Source organism: Centrocercus urophasianus, unplaced genomic scaffold (genome assembly GCF_019232065.1).
Source record: "Centrocercus urophasianus isolate 14NV4802_14NV808 unplaced genomic scaffold, USGS_Curo_1.0 seq_1147, whole genome shotgun sequence".
NCBI classification, from domain to species: domain Eukaryota; kingdom Metazoa; phylum Chordata; class Aves; order Galliformes; family Phasianidae; genus Centrocercus; species Centrocercus urophasianus.
The window spans coordinates 12,085-30,427 of NW_024884306.1; the positions used below are offsets into that span (position 1 = coordinate 12,085).

At 47.5% G+C, this 18,343-nt stretch overlaps 1 protein-coding gene across 1 annotated transcript; it reads right to left on the reverse strand.

Moving 5' to 3' along the window:
• Positions 1-271: 271 nt before the first annotated feature.
• On the reverse strand, positions 272-18,328 carry FKBP6 (FKBP prolyl isomerase family member 6 (inactive)). The gene is made up of 8 exons (XM_042809295.1): positions 18,157-18,328; positions 17,121-17,210; positions 16,392-16,594; positions 15,088-15,207; positions 14,288-14,482; positions 13,859-13,968; positions 10,779-10,866; positions 272-566 (listed from the first exon to the last, which is right to left on the reverse strand). Exons 1-7 carry the CDS (start codon positions 18,326-18,328, stop codon positions 10,791-10,793), a joined length of 966 nt encoding a protein of 321 aa, XP_042665229.1. The 3' UTR covers positions 272-566; positions 10,779-10,790.
• Between the last annotated feature and the right edge of the window lie 15 nt (positions 18,329-18,343).

Sequence of the window (18,343 nt, forward strand, 5' to 3'; positions counted from 1 at the left end):
TTGAAATATAGTATTAACACTCACTGGAATGTTCAGCCAAAACAAAGAGCATAGCATGCTGTTGCCCAAGCAGTTAGCTGCATTAACAAACTGGACTCTATTTCCAAATTCCAGTTCCTTACACTGAAAGAGACATTAATCACTCTTGCACAATAAACTGGCACAAGTCCTGCCAGCACTAGTTCTCAGATCGGTTTATTTTCTCAGAACAAAAACAATATTAAACATAACCTTTTAAAGAACAATCTGTATAAGCAATACAAAACCTCATGGCATCCTACTTGTACTTTCAGATTCCCTTAAAGCAGCCCATAATCTGCAAGAGGTAGGATGTCAGGAACGTTCAAGGAATGTTCATGGAAGAATAAAGGGCTCGGTTCTTCTACAAACAGCCCTAGAATTGCTAAATAAACCAAATTCAGGAAAACCACGCTGTGCACACACCACGAGGACCTCCACGTCGTGCTTCTCCCAAAACACACAGATCCAACATCACACCCTCCACATGCCCAGGGACAGGTCTCCTTTTTGCCCAAGGACCGTTCCTTTTGTCAGCTGGAGAAGTCCTAGGATAACAAAGACTACAGTCATCATTCCCACAGGAAACGCTGTACGTGTTACTCCATTGCAGCAGCTCCAAACATTGCTAGCACGTCTCTACAGTGCCCCTGAAAGAGTCATCCAAGAGTTCTGTAGATCAGTGCAAGTGGATCAGGCACGGTGGCGTTCCCATAAAATTAATTCAATTTCCTCACTTTAGACTTGTAAGAAACTGAGTGTTAAGTAATAAGAATTCAAAAACAGCAAGCTCACTGCAAAGAGCCCAGAAGGGCCCTTCAGGTCATCTCCCTTCCCATACCGGGTGACCCATGATACACACTAGCCTGCATTTTTCCAGCTGCCTTCTGAGAAGCCTGGTACCTGGACGTTTCCTCTTTGGCTTTGAGAAGCCAGTCCTCTTTCTCCCAGATTCACCCTTCCCCTCTGAGACTTCTATTGCTTCTCCCTGCACCTTCCTCCCTTGGTCAAATCATTCTTTGCAAGGGCCATTACCTCCAGGAGGCCCAGCCACAACATGACAGCACGTGCAGCGTGCCAAGGAACACAGTGCTCCCAACATTTTGCTCTTTGCTAGCACCCCTCACCCACCACTCTCATTTGTATTTGGGTCTTTACCAGCCCTGGAGTCCAGGCACACTCTAAGATGGCAGAGCCTGCCCCCAGAAAAGCCTCCATCTCTCACCTGCAGCTCCCACCCCACCCATCCAGCTCTTTAAGGTCACTGGAAGGAAAGCAGTATCTATGCACAGGTTTTCTCTGGATATAAGCCAGACCTACCCCTAAGCTGTGATTTTCTTTCCTCTATATTTCAAAGGGGAACCTCTTGGGTTCAGTGCTCATCACTCAGATCTGCCTCACAGATGTGGCTACAATTCCACAGCACTGACCTTACTACCAAAAGCTCACCTGCTTCTCCAGTGCCTCTTCCAACCACCCTGTCCCTTTGCAGAGAGCCCCAGCACCTCCTGCTCCCTGGCCTGAGATCACTCACAACAGAATCCTGACAAGTTCCCATGATTTGTCTCAGTGTAGATGATACTGAAACACTGCTGAGAAGTCAGATTCATCCCTCCAGCATTTATAGGTTGAACAGTGGAAGGAAAGGAAAAAATTAACACTAATATAAAGACAAAATCCTTGGAACCTTCTCCATAAGGTAACTCATTATCTGTTTCCTACAGAAGTCCTGAGAGTCACCAGGAAGATGTACATCCCCACCACCTTTCAGTTCAAGAATTCTGGCAGCCCAGTCCAACTTCTGCTGCTTTCTCAGGAGCTACAGCCTCTTGAGCTTGTTCAGCCAGCTCAGATGCAACGGTGATGTCTGCAAATTAAAATCAAGTTACTAGCAGCAAAATAAGGAAGCCTGCTCCTGAGGGGATATCAACTTACAGAGTGCTAACCAGAAGGCTAAAAAGCAGTCACAGGAAAACAGACATTTACCTGCTAAAAGATAAGGCGGCAAAACACCACACGATGCTCAAAATACAGACCTCACTTTATATTCTTGGAAAGCAACTATTTTGCTCTTGCACCACAGTATCACAGGACAGTTAAGACTGCAAGGAATTGGTCTCCAGTCCATAACATGTTCATAGCAGAGCGAGCTGTGAGATTGATTGGGTTACCCACTTTACCCCAACGACCTTGAAGAATCCGGGCTTCATTCAGCCAGTATGCTCAGAGCCCATGGCTCACATGACCCAGCCAGAAAAGAGTCCACCCCTATCTGAGGCTGCCCCCAAATACACCTTGGGATAACAAAAGGATCATGGAGTCACAAGGTTGGAAATGACCTGCAAGATCACCTAGTCACATAGAACAGCGAAGCAACTTTCAAGACTGTCATAAATACACCAGCAGTAGATTGCTAGCCTAGCACAAAATAGGATTCACAGCATCAAGAAACAGCCACCACCATCACAGTCACCACCCTGGTTCACTCAGACTCATGAAATCCCATGTTACAGCCCCATTTTTATCACCAAACCTTCCAAAAATCAAGAGCTTGCTGTGAGTAGCTTGTGTTACACCCAGCTTTGGGCTGGCAAGTTCTATCAAGCACCTACCCTAACCAGGAGAATGGGGAGACAAAGTTTATTCAGAAAGAGAACTACTAGAGGGCCCTGCAACTGATCTTCTCTTTGAAAATTGAAGAGATAAAAATGCTGAAGTCATTTCTCCATTTCACAGCAGTTGTAGCAACTAGGATAAGGAAAGAAAGGTTTCTCACGTGAACAAAATTCCTTAACTTGTGCTGTGGCATCCTCTGCTTTATTAGAGAAAAGCATCTTTGCTCCTGTTAAAATGCAACCGACTGCTCTGCTACTTGTTAGTCTAATACTGTACCCACACAGCACTTCCTTTCATGTGTCCCTGATAGGCATACTTAGAAGATAATCACTTGATGTTTCCGCAGGCTGTTAGTTGTGGTTGGGGTGTGTAGCTGGGTCTAAAACCTACAGCTACTGAGATTTCCTGTGCACCAGGAAAAACAAAGGATCAAACTGCCAGGCTGCTGGTTTCATGGCTGCTATTTGAAGCAGTAAGAGTCTTTACACGGAGCTAATTAAAAATATGTATATATATTCAATCTGAAACCCTAAAGCCATCTCAAGGAGCGTTTGATCAGTTCACCTCTTCCATGTGCACCTGATGGCGACGCAGCCAGAAGAGGAGCGGAAGGGAAGCGCTCAGCCCTGGAGACGCAGCGCGCTGGGCGGCGTTCAAAGCCCCCACAGCTCCTGCAGGTAGAGGAGCCGCACGCTGCAAGCAGGGCTCCGCTCCAACGTTTGTTTCCTTCCCTTAAAAGCAGGTTGGCAGCAGCTCAGCCACACGCAGCAGAAACGCAGGCGCTCGCTTTGAAGTTCAGACAGAAGTCTGTCGCTACCAGCTATTTTAATTCATGCTTGGGAAAGACAAGGCAGCTGAGCCTCGATTTACAGCAAACAACATGCCAGGTCACAGGTCATTCATAATCACAATCGCCTTTACTCTGCATCAAAGCCATAATTAACTGTTAATGTTTAACTAAGGCTTTAAAATTTGTTTAAGCTGCTTTCTTGCATAAAGCACCGTGGCTATCTCCTTCCCAGCTGAGTCTCCAGAAGAGCTGTATGAAAGCACTTGTGTAGGCACCAAGCACAGCAGGCAATATTTATGCCAAAGCATGGGGAGGCTGGGAAGAAGCTCCCACCAGTTCAGCCCCTGGGAAACCCACACTTTGAAGCAGCAGCTCCTAACTGTGCTCATAACCTCAGTGCAGCAGCAGCTCCTAACTCCTAACTCATAACCCCAGTGAGAAGGCACTTCTCAAGAGAAGCAGTCGAGTTGTCGGCTTTGTGGAGGGCAGACAGGCCGGGAGGTTGGTCTGGCTGATCCATCCCAGAGCCAGCAGCTACCTGCAGAGAAATGCAGCCTCCAGGTGCTGCCAACACAAAGCAGAACATCTCACTTTCAGCACTTCAGCTCAAACTTTGTGGTCGCTACAGGGAAGAAAAGAAAGCTTGACTTGTTAATCGGGAAGGCAGCACGTCTTAACTCCAGCACTCTGGAAGAGCACGTTACACGCTCACTTTTGGAGCATGGATCAGCAAAGAAGCTAAAACCTTCTTGAACAGCAATTGCCTGAGAAGTGCACTTCATTCAAGACCTGACAAGTCCAAAAAGAACTGCCACTCCGAAATGACAGCCTGGAGGAAAACGGCTGCCACCGAGAGGTGAACGAGCTCCTTCTGAAAAGCATCATGTGGAGCCCACAAGAGGTTACTGACATGCTGCAGCTCTTCTGAAGGCAAGAACAAAGCCTAGCTACAGCCTGCTTGCTATCAGCCCGCTGATAACAGGATGTACTGGGCAACCCACCCTGACAGGACGAGAAGAAAGGGCCATCGACACCACCAGGCTATCATGGTTTGTCAGGACAATTATTAGAGGGAATGCCACACATCACCATCACTGGTGCACATTCAGCACGCCTTCAGAAAGTTACCTAATTAGGACACCACTTGTCTACTGTCTGTGCAAGCAGTTCTGCAGTCAGCCATACACCATTTGCCTCACTCAGATGTAATGTAGGGATGTCCAGCTGTTAGTGCTTCAAGTGGACTCACTTTCACAGCCAAGTGAAGCCTACCTTCAGGTAGCACACGAGCGTGCAGAAGCTCAGAGACTCTCCAGGTCGTGAAGAGAAAGATAAGAGAAGACCCCAGCAGCTGCCTGGAACAGCCCACTACAGGTGCAAGCGATGTCAGCACTCAAGGGTGAAGGTACAAGAAGATTCTCTATTCCTTGTTCGTATAATAAAGCCATACAAACCTCCGGTGTCAACTGAACATCTGTGCTTATGCATTTTTTTTCCCTTAGGATATGTTTTTTGCTAGCTGATCCATTATAATCCTCGGCTCTGCAAAGGATCCACCATGAGTCTCCAGCACAGTGTGTAGACAGAGAGTTCAGTGGAAGGAAGAATGAAGCAGACTGTTAGCAACATCTGACTTCAGAGAGATTGAATACTGATGACCTGAATCTAAGGTGCCAGAGAGAGGGTCTGTCAAGTCTGCTCAGATCTACTGTGTGCCAAGGAATCCTAACGCAGAGAAGTGCAGGAAGAGAAGCACTTTCCCAAGCATTTCCAAAAAAAGGAAACCCCTTCAAACAGCACCCAGACAGAGCAACAACACTTCCTCAGAGAGCAAGATGTCTCATAAGAGGGGCAATTACAAGAGGGTGAAAGGAAGGGATGAACTCTTCAACACCTACTTGTGACTTAGGAAGGACTTAATTTAGCAAGCCTGGGCTGAAACTGTTCCTTACAGTAGCTCCCAGTCCTTCAAAAGCTCAAATTTTCATGTCAGTAATGCTCAGCATTCTGTCAAATCACCAGTTCCCTGATAAAGCAGTGTGGGCACTGGGACAGGCACATGAAGGTCACATTTCCCTTACTGCAAATAACTCTACAGATCTGCAAACTGACTCAAAGTAGAGCCAAGGCACTCCTAGTGTCTTAAGCAAACAGCCCTCCCAAAAGCAAAAAAAACATTTCTGGGGGCCTTCAGCATTGCAGCCATCTGGACAATAAAAGTTTGTAGCTTCATTTAAACACATTAAACATTGTGTTTGTGGAATAAGCCTGTAATACTTGGAAGGCTACTAACAGATAAATACATCAGCCATCATTGTGTGGTGTGCACCACTATCATCTGAAGGTTTTTTTCCCCCTTCTCTTGTATTGGAATTACCCTCTGCTGCACTGTGAGCCCCACCAGTCCTGAGACAGCGGGACACCAATGACAGCAACCTGCCCTGGTGCAGGCAGCACATGTGGGTACAGCAGCACAGCCACGCAGAGGATTAAGCCCCTTTGTGTTTCTGCTCAGGATAACTTACCACTGAACTACAAAAGGAGTGAAAAGCATCCTCTGAGCTCAGATCTCCACGCCCAAATGCTTCTCCAAGAAACCAGACTAGAAGAACAGCACACAAGAGAATATGGAAAAGGATCCTTTGTTTTGCTGTCTAAGGATGCGCATGACACATTTAAATCCCCAGATGTAAGATTAAAAGAAACAGATAGGATAAAGATGTGTCTGAAGTGCTCCAGATCAGCAGGGCTGGTAGCCAGGCACGCCAGCTGTGCCTGTATGGGATGGCAAGAGCCCAGGGAGAGCTGCTACAAGGACTAAGTGGCATTGGGGGCTTCTGTGCCTCAACAACAGCACAATTAAGCAGTAATCTGACCTCAGGCACGAGTCACTGGCACCTGCAGCAGGCTGCCATCCAAAATCTGTTTCTTTGGTTGCTAATTGCTTTAGGTAGGTTTATCCTATTTGCCTTTATACTCGCCACGGTAACAAAACATTTTTACTCGTGCTTTGTACAACTGAAACATGAGAGGTAGAGAAAGGAGACTTTAAAAGTCATGTTTCATAGATGCAGTTATTTTAAGCTCCTCCATCTCCTTGCTGCTGGAATTGAAGGGCACTAACTCTGAAGATTCTGCAAAAATAAAATTTCCTGTGTAAAGACATTCACATCCTACACATTGTCCATTCTCTTCGAACTTTAACTCCATGATAAATATGATGAAAAGAATCCAGCACCTTTTTCACTATCCACTGATCTGTAACAGCAGCAGACAATTTAGTGCGTTTTATCTTCCTGCTGCTGGCTAAAGTAATAAAAAAGAAGTGCAGAATAGGAATATCCAGCAGGGCTCAGCCATCCCTTTCTAGAGTAAGTGTGCAGAGCAGATAGACAGGAGCTTGAGGAGCACAGCCATGCATTCCTTCCTACCTTACCAGGTGGCCCAGGGTCGAGCACACACAGCGAAACACCAGGCTTTAGATGCTCACAAAGTTTCAGGGCAGACAGTGCTGGGCTGGGCCTTGAGGCACCGTTCTGTAGAGGCTGAATTTCACCACCTCACCTTGGAACACGGGCACAGCAGGGCACTGCAAGACACTGCCCAGGTCTTCCTGCCAGCACAGGCAACACCAACCCAGCACACCAAGTGCCCTCACCAAGGACCTCTGTAACCGAGCCCTCCTGTGCTACCAGGGTTCAAAGAGCACAGGAGCATGCAGCTGTTTCCTTCTGGTCCCTGTCCTCTGTTCCCTCCATACCTTGTGCATGGAGCCAGTAGAATCATTTCCCCACTGCTGGTCTCTAGAAGAGGCCCAAGCATAGCTGTGGTACCTCTCTGGGAGATGAGCATTACTGCAGATATAAACTGCAGAACTCCTCTGAAATTAAAAAAAGAAGAAGATGCTACAGGAAGGAAGACCCAGAGGGGGGTAAAAACTTCCAGACAAAACCCCCACCAAAGCATCCCAGAATACCCAACCACCTTTTTAAAGCTTTCCTCCTCCCTCTGCTTAGCAAGGAGAATGCTCACTGAAGTCATCCTCCAAGCCTCTGCACTAGCTCCAGCAATGCTCAGCATAAAGCAGTGCTTAACAGTTTCCTTTGCAGCACAGGACATCCCAGTGCTACAGCAGTGTGTGTATTCTAGAGAAGCAAAATTGCTGTTTCTCTGCTGTTCAGCCTCACACAGTGGGCAAGGACAGTATCAGCAGGAGGCACATCTTAGATCTTCAGCTCTGTGATAGGGGAGAGCAGGAGGGGAAGGAGCAAGCTGCTGTCTGCTCAAAGTCTGGAGCCTCCCCAAGGCACGAGCTGCGACTCTATTATGCACACATGCCTCAGTTTATTTGCCAGTCTCTTTTAGACTATTAGGTCAGTTTAACTAGCAACTGCTGCTGATTTTTAACTCCAATTATAGTCTCTTCTACCTGATGACACAGCCCCAGTTCTGCAGCCAATTCTCACCAATTAATGGCTTCAGAATTGCTAGATCCTGCTGTTCGCAGCAGTCTCAAGTTCGACCTCATAGCTTCCTGCCATGATTTCAGTATTGTTTGTTTTCACTGGAACAATTCCCCGTATGCTGTCAGCTACTGAGACCACTTCTCCTGTCTGCTGGAATTCTGATACACATTAGAAGCACGCTTTCAGCCTTGGCCCACCTTTAATTAAAAGAAGTCTTTTTGGGATTAAACTCCCATAGACTTGCTATGAGGATGTAGGCATCTCCACAAAATCCGTACCCGCATCTCATGATTAAGTTCTCTTCATCTGGAAGGACCACAACTGCACAAAGACAAGTTCCATTATCTTGTGGCGTTTAAAAGCCTGTCACCAAAAGCCTGCGTTTTCCACTGCAACAAAGAAATCTACTGAGGCAGTGATCTCAGTCCATCCAGCTTAGGGTGCTCCAAAGGGGGCTTTCAGCCATGCCAGGTAACCTGGCTTGATTTATGCTGCACTACAGAAGATAGAGGCAAGCAAATAGCTCAGACCTGAAGAAGGGCAGGCATAAGACCCCAAAACACTGTGTTTGCAGGGGACTACTGAAGGAAAGATTTAAGAAAGTGTTTATATTTCTGATTCTACTGCTTAGTATTTGTGAATTCCCCTAGGAAGCATCACAGGTGGCCTCATTTCACCAAAGATGCTTCTTCTGACTTGAAATTCCACTAAAGAGGAAGAAAGTGTGCTCTGAGCAAGATGTAATTCCAGGAATAGACTCTACAGTGAGAGAGACAGAAATACTGGGCAGAGTGACTGTATTCAGGTGTGTCTGGTTCTGAGCAGTATTATGGAAAACACAGCAGAGCCCTGGATTACCCACCACAGACGAATGAACCCATTTGTCCCTGAACCAAAGCAGCCACTGCAAATCTCACTGAAAAAAAATCAGCAAAGCCCCTTGGATAGGAGAGCTGAGCCAGCAAAACACCGCAGGGAGTCAGGGGGAGCAAATGCCCAATTCCAGCTGTGAGTCATGTAGCTGGTAAGGTGGCCGTGGGGCCAGACCAACTCAGCACCACCTGCCAACCGCTGCACACAGAGGTTTTGCACAGCGGTGCGATTCCACCGATCATCAGCCACCAGCTCCCAGCACAGCCCACTGCCCATCCGCTCACTGCACGGATCAAAGGCGGCTGCCAGAGCGACTGAGAACAGCTTGTGCCCTAAACTGAACTGGTGCAAACTTGTCAGAAAACACTAAGGAATGTTCTGCCTCAGTTCTGGATAGTTAGCTGTGCCTTTGGAGCAGGAGCTGCTGTGCTCCTCTCTGAATACGTAATGACTTTTTTTTTTCTCCAGCAAAAGAGATCTTTCTCACAAGGAATTAACAGTGGATTGTTATGTAGGTCTCAGTGATGTAAATTTGTCTGGAAGACTAAAAAAACCAAAATGCTTCAACTAAACTTAATTTCAAAGGCCAGCAATCTGACTGACAGCTGTCACACAGCTGTGAAAGGAGGCAGAGCTCCAGGGAAGGGCTGCATCAGCAGAAGCCATGGAGAAAATCTGGCTGATGGGCACATCGGCTTCATCTTTAAGCTTCCCTTTTGCCTTTCCCCATCTCTGCAAGTCCTGCAGGCCTTCACACTGCAAGTATCTACAGAATCTCTAGAATTCTGAGAGTCTCCCTGCCAAACCCACACTGTGGGCTTCCTGCACAAATCGGGCATAGCCCCCCATCCCAAAGCACAGCCTGGGGCGGTGCAGAGATGACAGTCTCATCCCCAACCCATAGCAGAATGATCTGTGCGCTGAGGCAGCTCGCAACAAGCAGCCACGAGCGGAGGGCAGGAGAGAGAGGGCTGCAGCAAGGAGCACATCCAGCTGGGAGGGGATGCACTGCTTTGGGAAGCAGCCGCTCAGTCAGACCTCTCCCTCAAATACGGGGTGGCTTCCTCGCAGCCACAGACAAGAGAAAGAGCTGACCTTAAAACAGCACAGCTGCATCCTGCGCTCAGCGCTGCCAGTGATGGAAAAGCTGCTCATACTCATTTTCAGAAGGAAGAAGGATACTGCCTGCATTGTTTGAGATGGAATGGCAGCCACCTCTGACGGCCCCGAGCTGCTGATGCCTTCTGACAGAAGGCTGCTGTCATTTTCCACAACCCTCTCCCTAGGGCTCACCCCGAGGCGAGAGACCAGCGCAGACTTCCAGTCCCCCCTGCACCCCCTCCAAAGGTTTTGACAAAAAAAAAAAAAAGAAAAAAAAACAATGATCAAAGAGCCTTTGTGCATTTATAAACCTGTCAATTTTGCTTCAGGATTTAAGGCTTTTTAAAGAGTCCAAAACACCTATTTGAAATATTCTATACAAACAGGTTTTTTAATATTTAAAAAAAAAAAAAATTTTTAAAAAGCAAAAAATCAAAACCCAGAAATAAAATATTTAGGTTTTTCTGAAGTAAGGCATTCCAACAGCTCCAGACAGGAGTGCTGGAGGGGAGGAGGAAATCCAATTTTTAAGTTTGACAGGAACAATTTTTTTTTTTTGTTTCTTTTAATTGGCAGAGAAACAAGACTACACAGCTATTTCTGCCCTTGGCTCTGACAAGGAATAACTGGGATGAGCAGCACAGGAAACGAAAAAAAAAATAAACTTATTCAAGTGCTGCCAGTTTCAGGTTCCCGTCCCATTCTAGCCTGCCTGGCAGAAAGGATCCCCCAAGCACACGGTACAGTTGGGTTTCACACTGCCATCCTGCCCTTCCCCTCTCTGTATTCTCATTAACTTGTATTATGCCTCCAAAATCCTCCTACACAGAAGAAAAGTGTGTTCCCCACCACAAAGCCCAGCCCAAGAATTGCATGGCTTTAGGAGACCTCAAACTTTTTCAGGAGCTGAGTACCTTTATTCCTGGTCACGAAGAAGAGTTGAGAGCAGCAAGCATTCGGCAGCACATTTTTTTCTCCTTGTCCAAGTAGTCTCTGTAGCAGCTGGAAAGTAGAGCACAAATACGGAGTTGAGAGCTGCAGACTGCCCATCAAACCATCAGCAGCACAGTCAGAAAAAAATACATACATGTTTAGACTTTCAAGGCAACTAGCCTAGTGCTGCTGGAAGAGGGAGCAGTTCCTCCCCCCCCTTTCTTTCTGCCATGACATGAATTTTGTCTTATCACCAGACCCTGAGCCTCTTCTCTGCTGGTATCTATTAGGTAGTAGGAGCATTTGACCTCTGGTAGTCAGATGCTTTCTGCAAGCATCTTTGCAAGCACACGGTGATGCAGAACTCCCACCTGTACTCAAAGCCCTCCTGTGGTGCCCATCATCTGCACCGTTCCTCATGCAAGCCATTACAGGGCCCAGCAGGACACAATGCAGGTGCTCCACTGTTCAGCAAACTACTGCTAATGGTGATCTACCACTGACCCCACAAATCCAGGCAGAGGACGTGGAAGGGACAGTAGGCTGCGTGTCCAGACTATGTAGATAGTAGGACAAATGCATCCTGCCAGCATCCCATTTACATGGCACAAGCTATGCAGACCACTCCACGTGAATCACTGCTTCTGGCAGCCCCAGCAGTGGCAGCAAGCAGCACGGCGTCCCCGCACCCCACACTCCACCTTGCAGGCAACGAAGCCTCACTGGTGAGGAATCTCTGAGCAGAAGGTGACTCAGCTCAGCACTGCCCCAGGGATCAATGGCTGCCCAAAAGACAGCTTTACTGCATCTGCTACCTTATATGGTCAAAAGCAAAGTTTTTGTTGCAACAGCAGAAACAGCAGAAGGTGGTGCTGGCTAATGCTCTCTCAGCCCCCCATGAACACTACCTGTGTGTCCACAACTTTGAAGGGTATCATTCAGTGCAACTTGAGCTCATGACATCTCTGCTGTGAAGTCCTGCAGGCAGATGTTGTCGTAAGTGCCCACAATAAGAAGATCAGTGATGTGCGCCTAGACTGGATGACACATGCTCACAAGCCTACCAAAGCAGGAATCCAAGAATTCCTCACCCAGAGGCACAATTTCAAGCCAGATGTCAGAACAACTCTATGTTATTTCATATTTGATACAAACCGTGTCCTCTAAAAAGTCACCAAAGGCAGCATCAGAATTTGTACCACTGCAGTTGATACCAGACAAGTTCCATAAGGTCCTCGCCCAGGACTCTGCCTGTCTCTCTCTGGTGAAGGTGAACTTTGCCAAGAGCCCAGCTTAGCTGTTAGCAGGTTCTTGCCAAAGTTCCGTTCATGCAGCTGAAGGTAGCTGTTGATTAACAAACAACATTCCTTTTTGCAAAGTTTAAGTGCATTCAGTAAGGAAGTAAAAAGCTCTTAAAACAGAATTTCAATTCATATGCAGTTTCTGAAGCATCTGTCAGATCACATCACAGGCTTTCACAAGCAAGGCATTTTGGTAACGTTACAGAGATCCAGACTGAGGTACGTCATGACTAACAACACTCTGTACTGTTGTCTCCATCTATTTTATATTAATTCCATTTTTTGTCATTGTAAAAGCAAGAAATACACCAATTTTAACTGGCAGCAAAGCAGAAGCTCCAAGACAAGAGACGCTCAGTGCACACTCAGCTCACTGTAACACACGTTAGTAGTACCTGCTGCTGTCTCTAGAGTCTGAGCTGACAAGCTTTCCTGCTGCTTCCCTGAAGGCAGAATGCCTTGTTGCTTCCTGGCAGAAGAAGCTCAGTGATTAGCCAGACTTTTCTCCTACCAGCCAACATACTTTGAATGAACCTAAGAGAATGTTTGAGGCTTTTGGATCAGGTCTTCTTGCACTTCTTGCACCTGGACACCACCCACAAGCCAAGCCTCCAACTACTCCATCTACCCAGCCATCCAGAACTCTGATAAGCAGGTGTTCACCTAGCAGTTTGGTAGCAAGGTACCGGGGACAAATGAGGTTCAATAGAAGTATTTTACTGCACATTTTCAGACCAGCAGCTAATTTTAATTTCAGGCTCTCCACATTTCTGATGTAACAGAACAAATTTGAAGACTTGGTTTCCTCACAGGGTATTAAAGTCTACTCAGATATATAGGGCACGTGCAAGCCCAGCCATCTACCAGAATGTTACCAGGTGAAGATCCTTAGCCTACAGATTGGCTCAAGCCATATCAACTCCTCCTATTAGAGATGTTACTGCTCCCTACAAGCCTTATTGCCTAGCAGCAACACAAAAGAAGAGGGCTCCGATTCAAGGGCTGCTTTGGGAATCTCTGAAGCTGAGGACTTCCTCACATTCTGTGTCCATGAACAGTGCCAGAAGTACAGCACACACTTATGGGAACCAGCTACTGCTTTTGCCAGTTTCAAGCAAAAGAACAGTGTGAGGATGGAGGCCAGTGTTAGTCATGTTTTTGTGGGGGCAGGGCATGACTAAGGCTGGTAGGATTGTGCTGTACTCAGTCTGTGGGCAAAGGGAAAGTCTGCTTTTGGGATTGCTCATCTGTTACCACCAAGGCAGCAAGAAATTCAATTTTAACATCTTCCCACAGATGGGAAGGTATTTGTAGCATTGTACAGCTAAGCACTTGCAGTGCAAAAAGGTGCTGTAATCAACTGACACATCATAAAGGAAATGAAAATCACGTATTAATTCAGAACACGATCTCGAGCGCTAGCCTACTCCTTGGGTTTGAGGCATCTCAGCAGCCCCCCACCTCCCTGCCATCAGCCTGACCCACTTAACTCAGATGGAGAGGATCACACCCTCCCTCTGAGAAACCCTACGGAAAAAATGAATACAGCTTCTCACATATCACCTGCAACCACTCTGTGTGCAAAGCCTTGAATCAGCCTTTCCCACAATAAAAGACGCTCTGCATTTTCCCAAGTCACTTACCCAACACCTTTGGCTCTTGATTATTACTAATTTTTTAAACAAACACTAGAGTATTTTAGTAGTTTCCAGTGGATGTTTTCAGCGTGTCTAAGCACAGCAATGGAGGGGAGTTCTCACCTTGCCAGCTTTTTCAGTTCGTTGTTAATATCGTGGTTAAACGGCTCTATATGCTGAGCTCTGATCAGGAAGTCCCGAGCTTTTTTGTATTCTGCCATGCAGAGACAAGCCTGCCATTGAAAGAAGACAGATGCATTAAAAGATAAATATAGATTTGCTGCTGCTCTTCAGGACTGAGATATGTACAACTACAAACATTTCAGAGACAGATATGGGTATCTCAGGAATCCCTCGAGAGGAGATTTGTGTGACAGATTTACTGAGAAGCAGATTTTCAGATGCTGACAAATCACCTCAACTGCTGCAGGAGCTTAGGAGGTCTGGCCTAGAAGTTAGTGGCTCTCCTCAGTTTATTACACAGCCAGTCAGACTGTCACAGCCAGTCATCACTGCTTGATGTGGCTACCAGAGGAATTTATCTTTGCCCACCTGGCCACACCTGAACAGCGCCTTGACATTTCTTTTGTCAATCTCCAAGGCTTTTTCCCCATACATCAGAGCTCGGGCAGGACATTCCAGCTTCAGGCAGGTAATTGAGAGATTCAGGAGCACCAGCAACTTGGAAGCATCAATCTGACACAGCTCTGCCTCGCTGGAAGGGCTGCGACCAAGGATGGAGTACGCCTGAGCAGACAGGGAAAAGAACTAGCACACAACAAATCGACCATGAGAAATCCATCCCAATCAGCCAGCTACATCCATGTTTCTCTTATTATTTTTAACTAGGTAATCAAACTCCTCAATATACTGCAAGCCTATCAGCATGACTAGCCAGCTCAGTCACAAGACTGCAGCAACCCATCAAGGAACTAGAAGGCAGCAAAGTAAAAAGGTACTCCCTACACAGGCTGTGGAGTCTCCATCCCTGGAGATGTTCCTAGATGGACATGGTCCTGGGCAACCTGCTGCTTCAGCTGACCTTGAGCACAGGTTAGGCAAAATCCAGAGGCTTCTTCCAACCCCAAGTATTCTCGTTCCCAGCTGGGAGGCCAGAAGGGAGCAGGCCTGAAAGAAGGGCCTGCAGATTTCTGCCAGCTGTCCTCCTCTTTCATTTACTACTGCTGCTCATACAACAGCAAGCATCTCAGATCAGTTCTTAAATAATGAACTATGCCTGAATATATGACGAAGTTCTGTAATCTCTGAAGTGTATCTGTTACAGTGAGCTAGCACCAAATCACCACTTTGACAAGCCATGGGTGGAAAATACATTTCTTCTGGTGTCATACCCTCTTGTATCTGTCTTTGGCACCCTCGAAGCACTGCTTACGGAAGAGATAATTGCCAAACTCTCTCTCCACGTCTGCCACTTTCAACACCTTTTGTAGAGGAAACGTATCCTGCTGCTCCTGTATAAAGAAATACCTGAATTTCAGCTCAAGCAAAAAAAAAAAAATCAAGCAGAGACAACAGGCAGAAGAGTCCTGCACCGTTGCCAAGGCCCTTCAGCATCCAGCCAGGTCACCAACACACAGCAGCCTTCTGCACTGCTGCTGTGCTGGTAACTCTTGGTAAGAAGTACTACAAAACAAGTCAGGAAGCAAAGGGACCCTGCAGGAAAAAAAGCAGGAATTTCTTCCTAAATTCTGCCCAGCTCTCTCAACTGCTTAGCACAGAACAGACAGCTAAGACAAAAACATATTCCTGGCACAACAGGGAAAGCTGCATTGCTGTAACAGCACCCTGGGTGGCTCCATGACCAGCCTGACAGAGCTCAGGACATCGATGCAGCAAAGAAGGAGCAAAAAAGAAAAAGAAAAAAAAGAACAGCAACAAAAAAGGGGCAGGTTGTCCCCTGCATATTGAAGTTTGAATCAGCTCCCAGAGAGGGGTGAGTTAGCAAATTAGGGCGTAAGCTCTCCCCCATGCAACAGATGGTTTGATCTCAGGCCTGGGTGTGGAAAAAGCAGCCTCTGCAAGGGCAGTGAGGGAATGAGGAGGGCCTCCATCCATCAGCATTGCAGCATGCGCCCCAATCACTGACCCACAACTACAACCCAAAGCCTCTTACATGAAAAGGGAGAATTAACAATAACACGGTAACTCACCAGGGAGGAGGGAGGGCAGTGAAGGAGCACTTGGGAAAGCAGCCAAGAAGCAAAGACAAAGGGTGGGGGGCGGGGGACACTTTAATGCTCCAGACTTCACAAGAACTTTGTTTTTAAACAGACAGCTAGGTACTGTTCTGACACTGCAGAGAACTTCCAGGAAGCTGATGCCCTCTAGTGAAACCCTAAGGTTTCTGGTAAAACTGAAAATAAATGCAACTTGTTTCACTGACTCCACTACAGTGCAGCAAACAAAGACAGCACCCAGCTCCTCACCCTGCACTGGGTTGTAAACAGGGCAAGGCGTGCAGGATAAGCTTTAAAGGGCACATGTCTGCATCTGCACGGATCCAGCAGCCCAAAGTCTGGATAACTGTTCCTGCATTAAACAAACATATGTAACACATGATCCTCAGCAACTGAAGGGAAAGACAGCAATGTTTATCTTCCAGGTTTTTTCCCCAAGCCTTATTAAAGCAACTCACAGCTGTCAACGCAAAGAACGTGTCGGAGTCAGCAGAGTCTAGGAAGTCTATCAACTCCACTTCAAATAAGACCGTGGCATTTGGGGGGATCAGAGGAAGGCAACCCTGCTGGCCGTAGGCATAATTTGGTGCGAAGATAAACCTTGCCACCTCTCCCTTCTTCATCGTGAGCACACCAATTTCCAGACCCCCCAGCGTAATGTCTGTCACAACAAGAAACAGAAGGTCAGGAGAATCCCAAACCCAGCATCCAATCTCCGGCTCCAAATTAGAATTTTCCTCTAGGCTTTAAGAGGAAATCCCAGGTAGCAGATCAATACAGCGGTGAGTTTCCCCACTGTTACAACTCAAGGCACACACTGCTGCACAACTCATCTCTGGATTAACGAGGCAATCTGCTGTGGGACAAGCACACAGCAAACATCCTCATCTCCTCTTGTTGTTAAATCACTCCTCTTGGGTGATTTAATAACACTGAGATGAGAAACTGCTTCAGGACAGCAGCAGAAACCACCCACACTGCCACCAACAGCATGGGCCCTGCTGCTCATTGCCAGCACGTTGTGTGATCAGTTCTGGATTGACCTCCATCTACAAGGAGGAGGCTTTCTGATTCCATTCAGAAGCTTAAGAGATTTCAAGAAAATCCTCAAGATACCAAACAGCATTTAAATTCACATGCCTTAACAGATACTCATTATAGCCCTGAGAGATCCAGGACAAACCTACCTTCTCCAAGCTTCATCAGCCTCGGGAGCTTCTTGGTGCAGTTTGTGCAGAAGGGCTTATCCATATGCTCCAGATATCCAGAGTACTTCACTGCACAACCCAGAACAAGGAGCAGGTAGGAGAGAACAGCAAGATTTAGTTATTGTGTCTGGTAACAATGCTGTCACTAGCACTCTCACAGTCAGTTTTGCAACCATGCTTTCTTTTTTCTTTCCTGATGCTTTAAATAAAACAGCAGAGGGAGCACAAACCACTAACAAAAACCTGGTCACATCAGCACCAGATAAAACAGCTGCTTGGAAGCCTTTATTCTTATCTAAACAAGAGATGCAATTTTATGTCAAGAACTAGTGAGCTGCAGGCAGGAGGAGAATGGGAACTTAAGCCACAGAAATTAAAATGCTCCAGTTATCTGCAGAAGGACTTAACAAACTTGTTCTCAAAGCACAGCTTGAGCCCTAGGAAAAAAAAAACAAAGGAGAAAATGTAGGCCTTGAGCTCTGCTATTGCCTGAGTGCTGCAGGGCCAACTCCAGTTGTCATTCATTTAGGAGAAAAACCATAACGAGCTTCCCCTGACACTCATCAGGCCCTTGCACAGGAACCGCTTCCAGCTTAAACTTCTTTGTACTGTGAACACGGCTGGGTCCCGGAAGCCCTGCTCCGCTCCAGGTCAAGACGCCCTTCCGTTTAATCTGTCAGCTGCGAGAAGTGGCAGAGGCTGCCCCACGCACTGCAGAAACCAATAAGGCACAGCACAGCCCCGAAGCAGAAAGCCTCACTGCTGTATGCTGACAGCATCTGGAAGTTCGTCCGATCTGATGCTAACAGGGCGCTGCACAACGGGCTCCCGGGCCTGGCCAGGCGGCCAGGAGAGGCGGACAACGGCACCGGCAGCCTCCGAGGGCTCGGCTGCTCGTTCCCGTGCTACCGCAGGGCCAGACGGAGCGAGCAGCACCGCGGCACGGCGCCGGGGAGCCTGCAGCCCCGCGGGGCACCGCACCGCACCGCCACGCCCGGTCCGACCGGGACCGTACCCGCCACGGTGGCAGCCGGCGGCACGGGTTGCCCGGTGCCGGGCCGCAGCAGCTCCTTGAGCACCCCGCCGTCGCCGCTGATGTCCTGCAGGCCGCGGGCTCGCAGCGCACAGCGGAAGCGAAAGGAGATCGAGACCCCGCTCCCGGCCAGCGCCTCGCCGCCCGCCTCCATCGCCCGCCGCGCCTC